At 40.6% G+C, this 18,817-nt stretch overlaps 1 protein-coding gene across 1 annotated transcript in view; it reads right to left on the bottom strand.

The window, feature by feature from the left end:
• Positions 1-17,834, bottom strand: part of ids (iduronate 2-sulfatase) — a 34,992-nt gene extending 17,158 nt beyond the window's left edge. Inside the window, exons 1-5 of the mRNA XM_034181789.1 lie at positions 17,714-17,834; positions 12,802-12,938; positions 8,349-8,526; positions 8,043-8,131; positions 2,367-2,567 (exon numbers count right to left, since the gene is read on the bottom strand). Coding sequence (XP_034037680.1) covers positions 2,367-2,567; positions 8,043-8,131; positions 8,349-8,526; positions 12,802-12,938; positions 17,714-17,774 — 666 coding nt within the window. The 5' untranslated portion in view covers positions 17,775-17,834. The remainder of the gene's footprint in view (positions 1-2,366; positions 2,568-8,042; positions 8,132-8,348; positions 8,527-12,801; positions 12,939-17,713) is intronic.
• Between the last annotated feature and the right edge of the window lie 983 nt (positions 17,835-18,817).

Raw genomic sequence — 18,817 nt, 5'->3', positions numbered from 1 at the left:
ACAACCACTTTAGATCAGAGCCCTCTGCGTGGCTGCAAACCCTACCTGGAGCCTGACGCGCACCTGCTTTAACAACGGAGGGCACGAGGGCTGCGATTGGTCACTTTTACTCCTTCCTCTCCCATCATATTTTAAAAGTTTTTGCAGTGCACACACTGATTACATTTCAATCATGGATCAAATAGAGGAACGTTTGGCAGCAAAGTCCACAAATATGAGCAAATTTACAACACAGAGTCTAAAAACTACAAAGACACTCAAACGAGATGCAATTAATGGAGGGAAACTTCACATGCCGTACTCAGGCTGCAGCTATCGAATATGTTTGGAATCGAGTATTCTTGAGATTATCTTATCGATTAACCGAACAATTGGACAAAAAGTACTTTTGTGTTTTTAAACAGCATCAGTAGTGGAAGGGCTCTCCCTAAGTAATGGCACAATGTCACTGTGCCTTCATGCACATTTTTAAGTTTAGGGTGTTCCCTCTCTCTCTGTTCCCGGGTAAAAAATTTTTTCCCCATTGTTAAGACTTTTGGAGCCATAAGCCCAGGCGCTCTGTGAAATCTTCAGTCTGCAGACAGGACATTCTTTTTTTTTTTTACTCTTATTGCACATTTCATTTGCACTTTTTATTACTGAGACCTATTCAGTGTTTTAGTGTATATTTCTACATGCCGTACAGAGCAGCTCAAACCAAAGTCAAACTCCTTGTTTTCTGTGGATACTTGGAGAATAACACAGCCTTTGAAGAAGGGCTGTGGAGTGCAGCGTTTCCACAAAAGCTGCAACTGTACAACTGTACAGTCCTGTTGATAAAAACTCATCAAATCTAAATAAAAGTTTTTTGTTTTCAATCGTTAAACATGATTCACTTAAAGTGCATGTCCTTTTGCTTCATCTGCGGAGGTGGATAACGGCCAGTGGACCACACCGTGTTTTTTTTTTGTTTTTTTTCTTAAATAGGAACACATTGCTTCACTTTAAATGCACAATAAGTCCATTTCAGACTATCAGTGGTGACCTGCTTTCGCTTAAAAGGCTTTATTTTACTCAGCGTGTGGCTTTGTAAAGTTGTAGCATCGCCTGCTACATTGATTAGCTCTTACATTAGTTATGCACATTACTTATGGACTTCATTTTTTGTGGGAGCGTTACAGCGCCACACACAGGCCTGGTGTATATAATACAGTATTAAATGAAGCCTCAAGGCAAAGAATTTGCCTCAAACATTTTTTGTAATTGAATTATTTGAGTTACTCAATTAATCATTTCAGCCAGATACTGTACCATTGGTTTGGAGGTTGATGATTATATAACGTGGAAGTCATTGAGAGAAACTGATCCAGAAAAAAAAAAAAAAAAAAAAAAAAAAAAACACTACTGCCTGTGGTAAAATGCATTGACACCCACCAACATGACAGAGAACTTTAAAAGGGTCACGTGCCATCAATGGCCATGGAGTTACGGAGTTGTAGAAGCATAAATCAGGCTTTATGATTTTAAAGGGACCACTCTGCAGTGCACTTTTTAATGCACATAATGGCCAACGCTTATTTAAGGCAGGCATTTATTTTTTTCAGACAAAGTTTTGGACTGGCCATTAAATGAAGGCAGGGCCCTACTCAAGGACACACTTTAAACAAGGAAATACAAAGCCTAGTTGGTGCTGGAGATTCCCCGTATACAGTTTGGTGCCTCCTGACTGTAACCAATCTGTTGTTACATATAACGGATTTTGGTCATATATATATATATATATATATATATATATATATATATATATATATATATATATATATATATATATATATATCACATTCTGTCTGTTTTATACATATAACAGATTTCGATTATGTGGGACAAAATTCACTTGCCCACCTGAATCCATTACATGGGAGTTTTACTGTTTTTACTGCCGTTCAGTGCATACAGACAAACAACAGAGTCCCCCCCCCCCCCCCCCCCCCCCCCCCCCACACACACACACAGAAAGCGCAGCAAGGTGACCACCTCATCTAGCGGGGTAAACTCCGACTCAGCGGCGCTCAGCTGGGGACTCATTTTTGCTGACTTGTCAGAGCCAAACTGCACAATAACCTCTGTCAGTCTTAAATTTAGCAGCACTTTAAAACTCTGTTAAACACTTATGCAAGTAGTGCACTGAAGGCTGTGATATTTGTGGCAGTTTGATAAATGCAGCTGATCAATGTTAGATTTACTATGTGCTGGTTTTCATAATTACTACTTCCGTGAAGCCGATGACTAAAGCATATTAAACGCCGACGACTAAAGCATATTAAACTGTACATTCTCTTGAGTGTCTCGTGGAGGATTCAGGTGTATGTGGACAAACCACTGTGTACCTGTGGTATCCTGAAAGGTATGTGTGGTTTGTGAAAACCCACAGCCAGGAAGAAGGGGGTGTCATTATGGGTCCGGCTCTTCAATATCCTCACTGCCTCCTCTGTGCTCTCCAGGTCTGGGAGGGTTCCCCCAGGCTGCTCCGTTACGTTCACTGCACACAGTAAATTGGCGTGCAGTTTACCATCCTCTCCTCTACACATCTGAGGGGGAGAGAACCAGAGTTAGTATCACTAATAGCCCAGTCTGTTACTTTTACCACATGGAATGAGAGGAACCTGACGTATAATCATATATTTCCAGACTACAAGTCACCTTTTTATTTACTTATTTACTTACTAGTTTGGGAAGTCCTGCAACTTATAATCTGGAGCAGTTTATTTCAGAAAAAAAAAGCTACATTAGCTATGACCTCAGTCTACACACGACAAGCTGCTCGTGTGTACTGAATGAGGTACTATGATTCACATTCCGGAACAGAAGGGGGCAGTAATGCAACATTAAGCTGGATGCCAACTAAAACAAGAAGAAGACTGTCTGCATGAGAAAAATATACATTGTCTTCTAGAACAAGCAGATTTAATAAATCAAGCTATCGATGAAGAGCTACACAGCACATGGTTTGATTTGGGGTTTCAGTTACTTTAAGATAATAGGGTTTAAAAGGAATAGTTGCCACCACGTGTCATTCTTAGTTTTGTTACAAGGTAACATATGTTTGGTGTATGCCGGGTACCCCAGGAGACACTGCGGGAGTCTTTCTCAGGGCCATCCAATCTCTGCACTCACAGAGCGAGAGCTGTGTTTGGGTTCTCGGCAGCAAGTCAGACTCATTCACGGGGGTGTTGGCCTCTAGCAAGTAAAGGCCCCCTCTGATTCATGCACTTGCACGACCTGTGTCATGAGGGAGAGTAAACCCGTCTAACGGGTGTACACTGAACATGAGAGGGGTGCAGGTGCGTGCTATTGCACAAAGAGAATTTTAAAATGTTCAAAAAATCCTGCACACATAAATGTCGTGCTACGTGGCGCGAGCTAATCTCCAACACGACATGCAGCTCATCAAGTCAAGTAAAGAAGAAGTGAACAGAGTGAGTGGTGACGTCAGCGGATCACAACAGAGCGCAGCTCGTCTGAAGGATTATTACAAGACGTTAAATCTGTTATAAACATACTTTAACAGCTGCACACAAGGAGGAAAGAATACACAGCTGTTTTACCAAGCCATGACAATGTAAACATGTCAAATAATTACCTTTTAAGACAACTCAAAATGCTTTCTCCAGCTTGTTCAGCGTGCGCGAACAGCTCCGGCTGCAGCCTCCTCTGTGATACAGGAAGTGATCAGAGCTGTTTACAGTGCCAAATTTGCAGAGAAAATGATTAATCGGCCATGAAATAATTATTTTATATACGCAGCGTCCAGCACAGCGCACGTGGCAGGCGGTAGAACAAAGCACGGCAGCCAGTTGGGATCACAGCGGGTGAGATCGTCACAATGACGGGCATGCAAGTGCGTGAGTCAAAATCATACTCATGTCAGGGGGCCTTAAGTAAGTAAAGTTTATTTATATAGCACCTTTCAAGATAAAATCAAAATGTTTCACATAAGAACAAAAATTAAAAACAGCAGAAACATAAAACAGATAAAGCTAGGTAAAAGCCAGCCTAAACAAATGCGTCTTGCGCTTCACTTTAAACACTTCTGAGTCCACAGAACATAGGTCTAAAGGTAATGAATTCCACATTTTAGGAGCCACCACCTCGAAAGCACAGTCTTCCCCCGGTCTTCAGTCTTGTCCTAGGCACAACCAACAGGCCCAGAGCCGAAGACCTAAGAGGCCTGCTTGTCATGTACGGATGTAGTAGTTTGGCGATATCAAGTGGCATTTGACCATTGAGTGCTATAAAAGTCAGGACCAAAATTTTAAATACAAGTCTAAAATAGATGGGGAGATGTGCAAAGTGGAAATAATTGGCGTTACATGTGTCCTCTTTGATGACCCCATAAGAAGCCTCGCAGCCACATTCTGGGCCATTTGTAAGTGGTCCAGAGAGGAATTGCAAAGACAAAAACAGCCAGTTACGATAATCCAGATGTGATGAGACAAACGCATGAATGATCATCTCCATCTCAGCCCGAGATACAATCCTGCACCAATGGCCAATATTATGCAGATGAAAAAAACAAGATTGTGCCAGGGGGGTAACATACGCTTATTTCATAAGACGGTGGGCCGATCAGAGCACACAGCAGCTGCTGCGGCGCCTATGTCATTTCAGAGCGCCAGTAACGACTCGCCCATTATCACCTCATTTTCTGCTTAAAACTGCCTTGTTTCTGCTTAAAAGTGACTTTAGAATGATTTAAGAGGTTTTACTTTGTCATCTGATGGATTATAATCCCATTAATCCATTTGATTGCTTTGGGTGTAGAGAGTTCGTCTCAGATGAGCTGCTGTGGTCCCAAATGACACATGCGCAGTGAAGGTAGGGTGGACCAATATTTTTGGGGGGGGGAGGGGACCATTCGGTCTGCAACACCAGCCCAGGGCAGACCCAGAAATGCACACCCAAGTCTTTAATTTATCATTTAAAACCCCCTGATCAACCATATCAAAAGCTGCAGAGAGATCCAAAGGACAAGTACGGAATACGAGGTCTATTAGAAAAGAAATCGGTGCCGCACAGCAACGCCATGATGAAGCCTCACGGGACATGTTCTGGCATGTCCAGGCACATCCACAATTTCGCGGATAATCACTCGATGGAAAAACCACCGACAGCTGTCTGAACGCCATCTCAAAGTTGTCCTGTGAGACCAAAACAGACGTGGTTTTGTCTCGCTCCAGTAGCGAATCCATTGTGACGCGCGAAGCCTCCTCTCGGCTTTCCATGACAAAATCTCTTGTTAAAAGTGAAATCTGCCGGAAAATGGCTGATGTCCAGCTCTTGTGATAACCAGAGAAAGTGCACACTATGGTCTCGGATCCACAGAGCCATCCGTTTAGAAATGATCCGGTGGTTTGTGGCTCTCGATGGCGGCACAGAGCGCAGTGCGCCGAGCGTCCTTAAAGCTGTAGTAACAGTCCTTATTCTCTATGAAGCCCGTAAAATTTTCACCGAAAGCCAGATAAATTTTTCTAATGGTTTCCAGCTGCCAGTCTCTAACAGTTTTCCAGACAATGAAAATCCGACGAGGGGGCAGAACCACTCCTCACTCAAAGCCTGCTCACAGGCGAATGACGCAACCGACAGGTGTGGAAAAACTCACGCATGCGCACGAGGGTTCAAGCTTGTCTGATGCAATCACACGTGATTCAAATCCATATAGTTTTTGAAAAAAATAATAAGGTCGGATACTTTTCTAATAGACCTCGTATTTACTTGCATCTCTGCACATTAAGATACTGTTTAAAACTCTGAGGAGGACAGTTTCCGTAGAATGCAAGTGACCAAACACAGATTGGAACTTATCCAAAATATTATGTTGAGTTAAAACCTCATTTAGCTGTTTGACCACCACTTTTTTCACTTTTCTACCAGGGTTGCGCCGTGTCACCGATCTAATTTGTGATATTCATGGACAGGATATCGAGGTGTAGCTGAGGGGGAGGAGGGTCTTCAGTTTGGTGAGCCCAGGGTCTTATCACTGCTTTTTTCAGATGATGTGGTCCTGTTGGCTTCACTGGCCTGTGACCTTCAGCACTCACTGGATCAGTTAGCAGCCGAGGCCATGGTTCTCAGCAGGAAACCAATGGATTGCCTACTCCAGGTAGGGAATGAGGTCTTACCTCAAGTGAAGGAGTTCAAGGATCTCGGGGTCTTGTTTATGAGTGAGGGGACAATGGAGCGTGAGATTGGCCGGAGAATCAGCACAGCAGGGGCAGTACTGGATTCGCTCTACTGTACTGTACCTTTTCATCACTGTACTGTGATGAAAAGGGAGGTGACCGAAAAGGCGAAGCTCTCAATCTACTGGTCAATCTTCATTCCTACTCTCACCTATGGTCATGAGGGTTGGGTCACAATTGAAAGAACTATATCATGGGTACAAGCAGCCAAAATGGGTTTCCTCAGGAGGGTGACTGGTGTCTCCCTTGGAGACAGGGTGAGGAGCTTGGTCATCTGTGAGGAGCTCAGAGCAGAGCTGCTGCTCCGTTGCAATGAAAGGAGCCAACTGAAGTGGTTCAGGCATCTGGTAAGAGTGCCTCGCTAGGCAGGTGTTCCAGACATGTCCAGCTGGGAGGAGGCCCAGCACTAAGTGGAGAGCTGATCTCAACACTGACCTGGGAACGCCTTGGTATTTCCCAGGCAGAGGTGGTTAATATGGCCCGGGAAAGGGAATTTTGGGGTCCCCTGCTGAAGCTGTTGCCCACACGACGTCGACATTATTTGACCTTTACTTTGGACATCAAACATTCAACACTGTAAAAATGACTCCATTTATTAATCATTTTAGCTCAACCAATAACTTGCATCACTTTTTACCAAAAGTGGAGCAAGTTTAACTTTTGACCCCATTTTTGCTGTTTTTACCCCATAACCCCATAGAATTCAGTCACAGATATACTATACATTTTTGGAATCTTAATGACCAGACAAACAGCGTGGTATGCTTTTCAATATGATTGGAGCATTTATAAATTTTGACCTCTGTGTAATTCTTCATTGACCCCTACTTGGCCGCCTATTGAATATTTAAGTGGTCCGTCTAAGGAGTATTTGTACCAGGTCTGGTGCTTGTACCACCATTTGAAAGACTGTTTCAGTTATCTACTGCACTAACAACTCTATTTAACAGCATGTTGATAACTCATACAAATATATAGGGAGAAATTCTGCATCTCAAAGTCTACGTCTTTTTCATATTTGTTGCATCTTTAAATAGAAGGAGAGTGAAAAATTAAACCCTGGAAGATATTATGATGGCAACCTGGTGGCTTATTGGTTAGCACTGTTGTCTCACAGTGAAAAGGTCCCAGGTTCATCACTGACCTGGTCCTTTCTGTGTGGTGTTTTATGTCATTCCTGTGTTTGCGCGAGTTCCCTCCAGGTGATCAGTCATCCTCCCACTTCCATAGACATGAAGGTTAGACTGGCGGCCAGTCCAAAGTGTACCCTGCCTCATGCTCAACAACCAGTGGGCTCCTGCAACCCCCCCACCCCCCCCAAAAAATCTACTGGAATAAACAGTTTCAGAAAATGGATTAATAAAGGGGAGGTGTAGTGTACAGTTTTGTTTTGGGTTTTTTGCTTTTATTTGTTTGTTTGCTTTTTAGACACTTTTTCAATTCAATTTAAATTTTTCAATAGCTAAACCCAGATTTATTCCAACTTGTGGGTAACTTGCAGATGGTTTGTGGTTTATTGGCATTTGTTTTAACATTTCTGAACCTTGACGATAACCTTGCAGCTGTTTTGACTTTAATGTGATGCAGATAATTTCCTCCATTTAGCAACTTGCTGATATTTACGGCATGTTTCCCTCAGCTATAAAACACAAGATTTCTTACTGAACCAGTCATTGGGACAGTAGGGTTACTGTTTAATACATTAGGAGAAACTATAGGTCGAGTGGCAGACAGATTAGTCTTCTTACTGTTTGAAGTCAGGAAAAACAACCATGATCAGAGATGAAGAGAAGAGTTCTGAGCTTCTTTTCTCTCTTTCTTTACCTTTTCTTTCTCAAATTTGTTGGAGGGAGGGTGGTACGGAGGAACAGACCAGCTGAAGGGGTAGTCATCAGTGTGGTTAGATGCTATGCCTACACACAGAAAGCATAAGCTATTGTTACCACAATATAACAGAAATATAAAGACACTTTCTAAAATACAGCCAACTCCTCTACAAAGGCTATTTAAAGTTAAAAACCTTTACAGTCCAGGATAAAAATATTCTGTGGTAATCATTCTGTGACAGTTGCAAGGTTGCCATTCTGCAAAGCAATAAACCAAAATGAAATTACATTTCTATAAATGTACCTGGATGAAACACCTTCCCCAAAGACATGGTGAAGTACCCATTAGATTTAAAGTACTGTGGCAGGGTAGTGTAGTTTCCAGCATGGGCTCTCCAGTACGAGTTGAAATCATAAAGTCTGGTTGTGTCTGGTCTGCGACTTGTTAACATTGATGTACGACTGGGAGCACAGACTGCTTGCTGGAAGAGAGAAATTACACATAAAAAAAAAACTCTTATAAAACATATCTGTCTTGTTCTTGTAGATACAACCACTTAGTTGGCTGAATAAACAATCAAATCAATTTTATTTATATAGCGCCAAATCACAACAAACAGTTGCCCCAAGGCGCTTTATATTGTAAAACAAAAGCCATACAATAATTACGGAAAAACTCCAACGGTCAAAACAACCCCCTGTGAGCAAGCACTTGACGACAGTAAGAAGGAAAAACTCCCTTTTAACAGGAAGAAACCTCCAGCAGAACCAGGCTCAGCGAGGGGCAGTCTTCTGCTGGGACTGGTTGGGGCTGAGGGAGAGAACCAGGAAAAAGACATGCTGTGGAGGGGAGCAGAGATCAATCACTAATGATTAAATGCAGAGTGGTGCATACAGAGCAAAAAGAGAAAGAAAGAAACAGTGCATCATGGGAACCCCCCAGCAGTCTAAGTCTATAGCAGCATAACTAAGGGATGGTTCAGGGTCACCTGATCCAGCCCTAACTATAAGCTTTAGCAAAAAGGAAAGTTTTAAGCCTAATCTTAAAAGTAGAGAGGGTGTCTGTCTCCCTGATCTGAATTGGGAGCTGGTTCCACAGGAGAGGAGCCTGAAAGCTGAAGGCTCTGCCTCCAATTCTACTCTTACAAACCCTAGGAACTACAAGTAAGCCTGCAGTCTAAGAGCGAAGCGCTCTATTGGGGTGATATGGTACTATGAGGTCCCTAAGATAAGATGGGACCTGATTATTCAAAACCTTATAAGTAAGAAGAAGAATTTTAAATTCTATTCTAGAATTAACAGGAAGCCAATGAAGAGAGGCCAATATGGGTGAGATATGCTCTCTCCTTCTAGTCCCTGTCAGTACTCTAGCTGCAGCATTTTGAATTAACTGAAGGCTTTTCAGGGAATTTTTAGGACAACCTGATAATAATGAATTACAATAGTCCAGCCGAGAAGAAATACATGCATGAATTAGTTTTTCAGCATCACTCTGAGACAAGACCTTTCTAATTTTAGAGATATTGCGCAAATGTAAAAAAGCAGTCCTACATATTTGTTTAATATGCGCATTGAATGACATATCCTGATCAAAAATGACTCCAAGATTTCTCACAGTATTCCTAGAGGTCAGGGTAATGCCATCCAGAATAAGGATCTGGTTAGACACCATGTTTCTAAGATTTGTGGGGCCAAGTACAGTAACTTCAGTTTTATCTGAGTTTAAAAGCAGGAAATTAGAGGTCATCCATGTCTTTATGTCTGTAAGACAATCCTGCAGTTTAGCTAATTGGTGTGTGTCCTCTGGCTTCATGGATAGATAAAGCTGGGTATCATCTGCGTAACAATGAAAATTTAAGCAATGCTGTCTAATAATACTGCCTAAGGGAAACATGTATAAAGTGAATAAAATTGGTCCAAGCACAGAACCTTGTGGAACTCCATAATTAACCTTAGTCTGTGAAGAAGATTCCCCATTTACATGAACAAATTGTAATCTATTAGATAAATATGATTCAAACCACTGCAGCACAGTGCCTTTAATACCTATGGCATGCTCTAATCTCTGTAATAAAATTTTATGGTCAACAGTATCAAAAGCAGCACTGAGGTCTAACAGAACAAGCACAGAGATGAGTCCACTGTCTGAGGCCATAAGAAGATCATTTGTAACCTTCACTAATGCTGTTTCTGTACTATGATGAATTCTAAACCCTGACTGAAACTCTTCGAATAGACCATTCCTCTGCAATGCAAAGACACTGCTGGAAATTGTGTCATTAGGTACTTTATCCAGGAGAGGGCGCTCCAATTACACCTTTTGTCAAGTATACTCTTGGCAGACTGGCAAAAGGACTAAATGAGCCTGGTTAAAGTGTGCATGTGTAAGTAAGTGTGTGTGTGTGTGTGTGTGTGTGTGTGTTTCAAAACGACAGGCTTCCAAACACGGCATGTTACAGAAAGGTTGCAGCAAAGGTTCATGTTTTCATTTGTTATTACTGTTGAATGTTCAGGTTTTTACAATAATCAAGATGATGCTTACAAAGATGTTTACAGTGCAGAGAAGACATACTTATGTAACACCCATCCATCCATCCATCCATCCATCCATTTTCTTCCGCTTTATCCGGAGTCGGGTCGCGGGGGCAGCAGCTCAAGCAAAGCCGCCCAGACCTCCCGATCCACACACACCTCCCCCAGTCCTCCCAGAGGACAAGTTGGGACATGTCTATCTCGGCTTTCAGTGCTTACCAGTCCAGTGAGTATAAGAGAACTTGTGGAGAGTTGGACATGTCCCAACTTGTCCTCTAACACTCCGAAACGGAGGTGTTCCTTTGTCTCGCTTCATCAGCGAATCGGTCGTGACACACAAAGCCTCCGCGCGGCTTTCCATGACAAAATCTCTTGTTAAAAGTGAAATCTGCTGGAAAATGGCTGATGTCCAGCTCTTGTGATAACCAGAGAAAGAGCACACGATGGTCTCATATCCACAGAGCCATCCGTTTAGAAATGATCCAGTGGTTTGTGCCTTGTCGTCGCAGCTCAGAGCGCGGCGCACCGACCGTCCTTAAAGCAGTCCTGAAAGCTGTAGTAAAAGTCCTTATCGTCTGTGAAGCCTGTAAAATTTTCACCGAAAGCCAGATAAATTTTTCGAATGGTTTCCAGGTGCCAGTCTCTAACAGCTTCTGAAAAAATTCAGATGGAAAAAAAGTCCTTTTCATTCCGCCATTTCCAGAAAATGAAAATCCGACGAGGGGGCGGGACCACTTCTTCCCAAGGCGTGCTCACAGGCGTGGAAAAACTCACGCATGCGAACGAGGGTTCAAGCATGTCTGACGTAAAAACATATGAATGAAATCCATATAGTTTTTGAAAAAAATAAAAAGGTACGATACTTTATTGACAGACCTTGTATTCTTAACTGTACATATTTTGTGGTTTTTCCATTATATGTACAGTTATTTATACTAAAATTCATGTTTAAACTGTAAAACATCAAGTCTCAACCACATTTGTTTGTCTTGGGGCGGAGTGGGGGGGGGGGGGGGGGGCAGACACAGTTAGTGTGCCTTAATTGAAAGACGGCACCATTTTGGAGCCAACTGCACTGAACTACTGAATGAACCTTTTATGTTTTCAACAGTTTTTAAGATCACTGAACCACATACAGCAACACATCCAGGTACAGGTGCTATCAAAATAAATATAAAAATAGATAAGCTATCAAATTTACAATTTATGATGATTTATTTAATTAATTTAAAGCCTGATTTATGCAGCTGCAGCTCTGTAACTCCATGTCATGCAATGACGTGGGTGACAGTTTTAAAGTTCTCTGTCTCTGGATTATACTTTATTCTGGACTAATTTGACTCTCAAGCTTTTCTTTCTACAATTATCACGTCCAAATCAAGGTAAGGCTGGACAATTTCATCTTTTATCGACTATGTGCTGTAAAGTTGCGGACTTCTCTGACCCTTCTGTAATCAGCATGCTCACTGCCAATGAGCATAATATGATGACAGACAAAGGAGTGAAAGCACCAAAGTGTCAAATTACAGGAGGCTATGATTTGACACTTTGCTGCTTTCACTGTGCAGCCTGCAGCAGCCTGACACGCACGTCCAGGCTGTGGATCTGAGTCTGAGCACAGTGTGAAAAAAATAAGCAGTTGCACTTTTAATCACGAAAATGACTCAGGTCCCACATGTGAGGGGCTTAATGGAGATACATTGTGATTGGACGGGACATTTTATCTGATGTGAGGGAAAAATCTGTTGTACAAAATCCGTTATATACAGTGTTTATTACATGGAAATCAAGACTTTTTTGTCCAGTGACTGTGAATATCTGGTTTATATGATGATGGTTTAGGTGAGTTTTACTGAATATGGGACTGAACAATAAATTTACCTCTCAAAGCTTTGACAATGAAGTTGCTTCGATCCCGCACAGCTGACTTTATTTTCCCCAAATGTTTCTTCTGTTCGGATCTGAAGAGAACCTGTACATCTTGAAGCCCTTGTTGTGTCTATTTGTGCCAACAAATGCACAACAACACAACATTTTCAGTGAATAAATAAATAAATTAAAAAAAGCTAGATTTACATGCAGATAAACAGCGAGTGCTATTTTGAACCCAAGATGGCACCATGAGTCACATGACCTTTTTTTTTTTCCTCAACTCGTCATGTTGCCACTCTATCTAGGCACACTAGGTGCAGTGACTTAGGGGCAGTGAACCACTGTATACTGACCTGTGCATAGGCATTGAGAAAAACTTGGCTTTTGGATGCCAGTTGGTCAATGTTTGGTGACACTACCAGAGGGTCTCCATAGCAGCCCAGTGATGTCCGTAGATCATCAACCATAATGAACAGAACATTTTTCCTCTCTGAAAGACAGCCACAACCACAGGGAGAAAGTACGTCATTTGGATGTTAATGCAAATAAGGACAGTCAATATCACCCCCCCTCCCTGAAGTGACTGCTTCCTTAAGGAATGTCATTCAGTAGTGAGGACTAATGGACCGAGTTAACTGCCATGTGGTAGATATCTTTTTAACATTTGATGTTTCAAACCACTTCTGAGGGAACATGTTAGAAATGTTAGCATTAGTGCTCTACTTCCCCAGTTAGCTGCCAACATTAGCCTAAGCTTCAGTGTTTTACCCTTTCAAAATACAACGTGGCTCGATTTCCAGCACACCGGAACAATTAAACTGGTTCTATTTTTTCTGACACTAGAAATAGTGTCAGATGGACATTATGATCACGAGACTCGCGTTTGAATTCTGCTGGAAATGACATCGCACTGTGTTTTCGTTCGGGTTGTCTGTATTTCCAGGTGTGAAAACATAATTGGTCACACGACCAATGTAGAAGCTGGTCAAGTGACAGCAGACGAAAACACAGACAGATGATTATTGTTCCAGCATCCGGAAAGGCAGCCACTGCGTTCAAAATAAAGATCTTTTTTAATGTTCTGGGTAACGATGATACTGGGCGAACATAAAAAAAGCTTTTATTTTGAAATAAATTTAATGTAATCCTGGGCAGTAGTTCATAGTAACATGTCCTATACAATCCACGTGGACAAATGATTGACATAAAACCCATTCCAACATTCCCATTTCCACTCCGTGATGGTGTTAATAAAAGACATGGACAGTGTGATGGCAAACATTTGAAATTTTTGGTGTGAGCTCCTCTGCGGATTATACGTACAATTAACACATTACTGGACTGTCAAGAAATGCCAGAAAGCTGTTTTTTTGTTTTTTTTTTAAAACTAAAGGCACATTAAACAGACTGCATAGCTTGCCAATGCACAAGAGGTCCTTCAAACACATCAAAGCCAGACCATATTTGAACCCGTCACCTTAATTCCTACCCAGATTTGACATTCATGCATTGATATCTCTGCCAAAGAGGGTGTTTCTGCTGATGTCATTTTTTATGTTTGTTTATCTGCCACAAAGATTACTCAAAAACAGGAACCACTTTTCATGAAATGTATCCATCAGATCCTGTGTTAAGGTTTTAGTGACTACAGGACATGTCAGCCATCAGATTGGAGAAATACAGCCACTTAAAAGGAAATAATGTAAAGTAGTACAGAAGGTCTTTAACAGTACGGCTTTGAGACTGACATAACAAAAAGGAGGTGGAGCTACAGGCTGAAGAGCTGAAGATACTGAAATGTATTTATAACCAGTTGTGCACGATGTCCAACAGGGCCACTGCACTATCCAGTCATGTCACACACAAAGTCCAATTTATCCAGTTGTTTTGCATTCAATGTCCACATTTTATCCACTTACATGTGATGCCCAACTGCACGGCTGAGCTATACAGTTTGGTTGAACATGATGTCCAATTTATCCAGTTTGGTCACACTCGATGTCCAACTAGACAGCTGCACTATGCAGTCTGATTGCAAGCAATGTCCATTTTATCAAGTCAAGCCATGCAAAATGTCCAGTTTGTCCAGCCGCTTCACACAATGTCCAGTGTGTCCATTTGCATTGTTTGTGTTGTCCATTTAGACAGCAGTGGAATTCTTATTGTGTTAGTAACAGTGATAAAAGATCAGATTTTAAGGTTCTGCTATTAACCTATAAAATTGTTCACGGACTGGCACCTCCCTACTTAGCTGATCTAATTAAACCCTATGTACCGGCGTGGGCTTTGCGTTCTCAGGGTGCAGGACTACTTTGTGTCCCTAAGGTGAATAAGAAGTCTGTGGGTCACAGAGCTTTCTCTTCTCGTGCCCCTGTTCTGTGGAATGATCTCCCTGCGTCAATAAAACAGTCAGATTCTGTGGAGACTTTCAAGTCCAGACTTAAGATGCACTTATTTTCCTTTTCGTATATCTAACATACTGATACAGTATGTTACTGTGCTTTCTACCTTTTTAAATTAATTTTATTAGTAAAGAGAGTGGGCAGCAAAGTGGCTTAGTGGTTAGCACTGTTGCCTCACAGAGAGAGGTCATGGGTTCAACTCCCGCCTGTGGCCTTTCTGTGTGGAGTTTGCATGTTCTCCCCATGTTTGCGTGGGTTTCCTCCAGGTGTGCCAGTTTCCTCCCACATCCAAAGACATGCGGGTTAGGTGGACTGGCGTCTTTAAATTGTCGGTAGGTGTGCGAGTGGGTGTGAGTAGGGATGGGTATTGATAAGATTTTAATCGATAGATGCCATTATCGATTCTGCTTATCGATCCGATTCCTTATCGATTCCCTTATCGATACCTCGTGAATTTTGTATTAAAAGTAGGCTTTACGGATTTTCTATGTATTTCATTGAGACTTAAAGTAAATAAATATGAAATTGGTCACTGTATCCTTGATCTCTGGACATAAATAAAAATAAACAAAACGGTGTTTTGCTTTGAAGTTATTAATTCCGACTGGATTCTATCGTTCTAACTTGACTCGGCAGAGAGCCGCACAGCGTTTGGAGCTGTGTGAACAGAACGGAGGACGATTCTTGTTTCTTTCTCGCAACGAGACAGGAGTCCCAGTTAGTAACTTTAATCTGCACAAAAGTGACACGATTTCATGTATTCAGGGATGAAAAACAAAAAAGCTGAAACCCAAAATTACCCCCCAACACCACCTGCACGAAAATGTTTGAATTCAAGAAGCTCTGAAATGCAAACTGGGACTATTCCAGACAATAAACTGCAGTGAGTGCAGCATCCATTTAGTGAGAAAAAAAAACAACTTTCCTAATTCAAATTCATTCCAGTAGTATTCTGCTCTTACTAGGATGCAGCAGTTTTCTAGGTTGTCAGATAGTTCTGGAGGAAATAACTGAAGAAATTAACAAACTGAAAATATGGTTTGACCGAAACAAACTCTCATTAAACTTAAATAAGACAGGGATGAAATGGAGGTGTGAGAGTCACTAGGTGTTCACAGGAAACACTTATTTATTTCTGTATGTATGTATTTATTTATTTATGTTCATTGTTAGTTGGTTTTATATTTTCTGTTGTGTTTCTATTCAGGTTATTTTTGTCTCTTTCTCTAAAATTGTATATAATAAGTATATATTGTATATAATAATCATTAGATTATTAATATATAAACAAAAATAAATTTAAGAAATATTACAATTTGAAAACAAATGCACCCGAACGTGATGACAGCTGCAACTGCTTAAAGCTAACTTTTAACATTGAAAATGCCATAGACACGCTAACGCGTTAGCATCGCTCCCGTTTTAAAGTTATAAAATACATCTACATATCAACTGTTTCAGAAGACCATAACAGGTCGGTTTAACATAAAAAAGGTAAATAATACTCACAGACGTATGCTCTTTAGGGTTTTAGCGGGGGAAAATTAAGTGAAAGAAAGAAAGAATAAATGAAGCAATAGATTGAAGCACTGTTTCAAGCTGCGAACCACTGCTTCAATTGGTTCAAGGTTCAAAGCAAAGCCGCGCTGCAGAAAAGTTGATTACGAACCCGCTGCAGGGTCTGTAATCAATATAGAGAAATGATTATTTTCCTGACAAACACCCCTCTCGCCTCGGACTCTGTGACAGGCTCCAGCCCCCTGCGACCCTTAATTGGCCTAAGCGGTTGAAGAAGTGTGTGTGTGTGTGTGTGTGTGTGAGTGAGTGAGAGAGAGAGTGTAAAGACAGTGAGCTGCAGCCTCAACTTTATCTACAGTCTGGGACTTTTAGTGAAGTTTAGGGCTAGTGGCCGGCGATCACTTTAGTTTTCTGTTTTTCTTCTTCCTTAATGTTGACACATTATACAGTATTTGTTGTCTTTCTGATGCATGATTCTGTTTTTTCTCTGAGGTGTGGTTCTATCCAGAGATGGGAGTGGGCGTCTTTTTCTCCAAGCCTCCCATCCTGTGCACCAGCATGGACTCCCAAAATTTACTGTATATTTGTATTGTCAGTTATTGTCGAAGCGCCTTGAGGCAACTTTGTTGTGATATGGTGCTATATAAATGAAATAAATTGAATTAAATTATTATTCTGCGTTACAACTAACAGTCGATGGCAGCAGTGGTTTTGATCTGTTCTTGATTCACAGAGGAACATGTCAGACATCGACAATGGTATGTTGTATGTCTTCCTTCCGTGACCTATATTGACCAACAGACACTATGTACCAATAGAACTTCACTATACGAATACGGCTACTTACGTATAGCCACAGCTTTTATATTACTGGTAAGAAAAGCGACTTCTGTGTCCCTTAAACATGAACTCATGTTCTTGTAAAATCTGTCAAGCACAGTTCATTTGAAATAACACAGAAATTCACAAATTTACAAAGTAGCAAGTTGAAATATGGCATTTTTCTTCTGTTGACAAAGTCTGAAAATAAAAACAATTACCAAAAAATAATTTTAAATCAAATATTCCATATTCCAATATTACACATGATGTTGGAAAGGTTTAAGAGAAACCAAATTTCAGTAAAAACAACCCTGAACAACTGATTTCAACATCAAACTAACATAAATGTAATGTGAACAAAGAAAACTTCAACAGCAGTAAATAAATTTCTAAGAACAAAAATAATAACACAAGAATAATTTTTACAACATGAAGTTTGACAGCACAGGTTAATTAAATAACAATACAACCATATAAAGTCATTTACGGGTATTTGGTTAATATTTGGAGAGTAAAACTTTACCTCTACTTTTTTCAGCCTGAAGAAGTAGAAGTTGAAACCACATGAGGACAAATAAACGCATCTTTGTGAAGTCAAACTAAAGCAAATTCTGCTGACCTCTGAGCGCCTTAAACAACTTCCGGGCTACTTTCACGCGACGCTCTCATTGGTCCGTGTCGCAGTCACCCCGCCCACAAACACGAATCCTATTAGTTAAATAAAGAGTCAATTATTTTTAATAGCAAACCAACAACGAGATACAAAATATTAATGATTAGAAAAATAACCATGATTACGAAAGCTGCGTAGTTTGTGCAGATTTTTTTTCTTGATTCTTTCCACTAAATCTTTGATTTCAGTACGAAATAACATACAGATGTGGTCCCAGAAAAAACTATAAAAATGAGTGTTTCATGAGTGCCTATATTTTGAAGTGGGGGTGTCGTCACAAAACGTTTCTTTCTTTCTTTCTTTTTAAAATATGTACAATATTATTGTGCACATTTTGTTTCTTTTTGATTATTCAGCACCCAGAAGTAAAACTCTGATCACTCTTGCCTTTATTTGTCCAAAGACGTCTCTTGACTTATCTTATTGCATCTTATCCTGTATCATCTCATCCTTACTTCTCTACTCCTTATCCTATCTTGTCTTATTGCATCATATCTTATCTCATCTTATCCTGTCTCATCTTATCTTGTCTTACTGCATCTCATTCTGTCTCATCTCCTCTTTATCTTCTCTTATCTTGTCTTACTGCATCTCATTCTGTCTCATCTTCTTTTCTCCTTATCTTCTCTTATCTTATCTTATTGCATCATATCTTATCTCATCTTATCCTGCGTTATCTTATCTTGTGTTATTGCATCATATCTTATTAAGGTAGTCAGTACATGTAAAAGTAAAAAGTCATCGGATCATAATGATGTACATATGTCCTCAGTAAAGCAAATAATTACAGAAATTGCTAAACCATTAACATATATTTAATAAATCATTTCAAACTGGAATTGTCCAAAATGGTATGAAAGTAGCAAAAGTGATACCTTTATTCAAACCTGGTGACAAACATCCTTCTATTAACTATAGGCCTGTGTCTTTACTGTCACAATTTTCAAAGATATT

Source organism: Thalassophryne amazonica, chromosome 11 (genome assembly GCF_902500255.1).
Source record: "Thalassophryne amazonica chromosome 11, fThaAma1.1, whole genome shotgun sequence".
NCBI classification, from domain to species: Eukaryota; Metazoa; Chordata; class Actinopteri; order Batrachoidiformes; family Batrachoididae; genus Thalassophryne; species Thalassophryne amazonica.
This window is presented reverse-complemented; position numbering and strand designations above follow the sequence as displayed.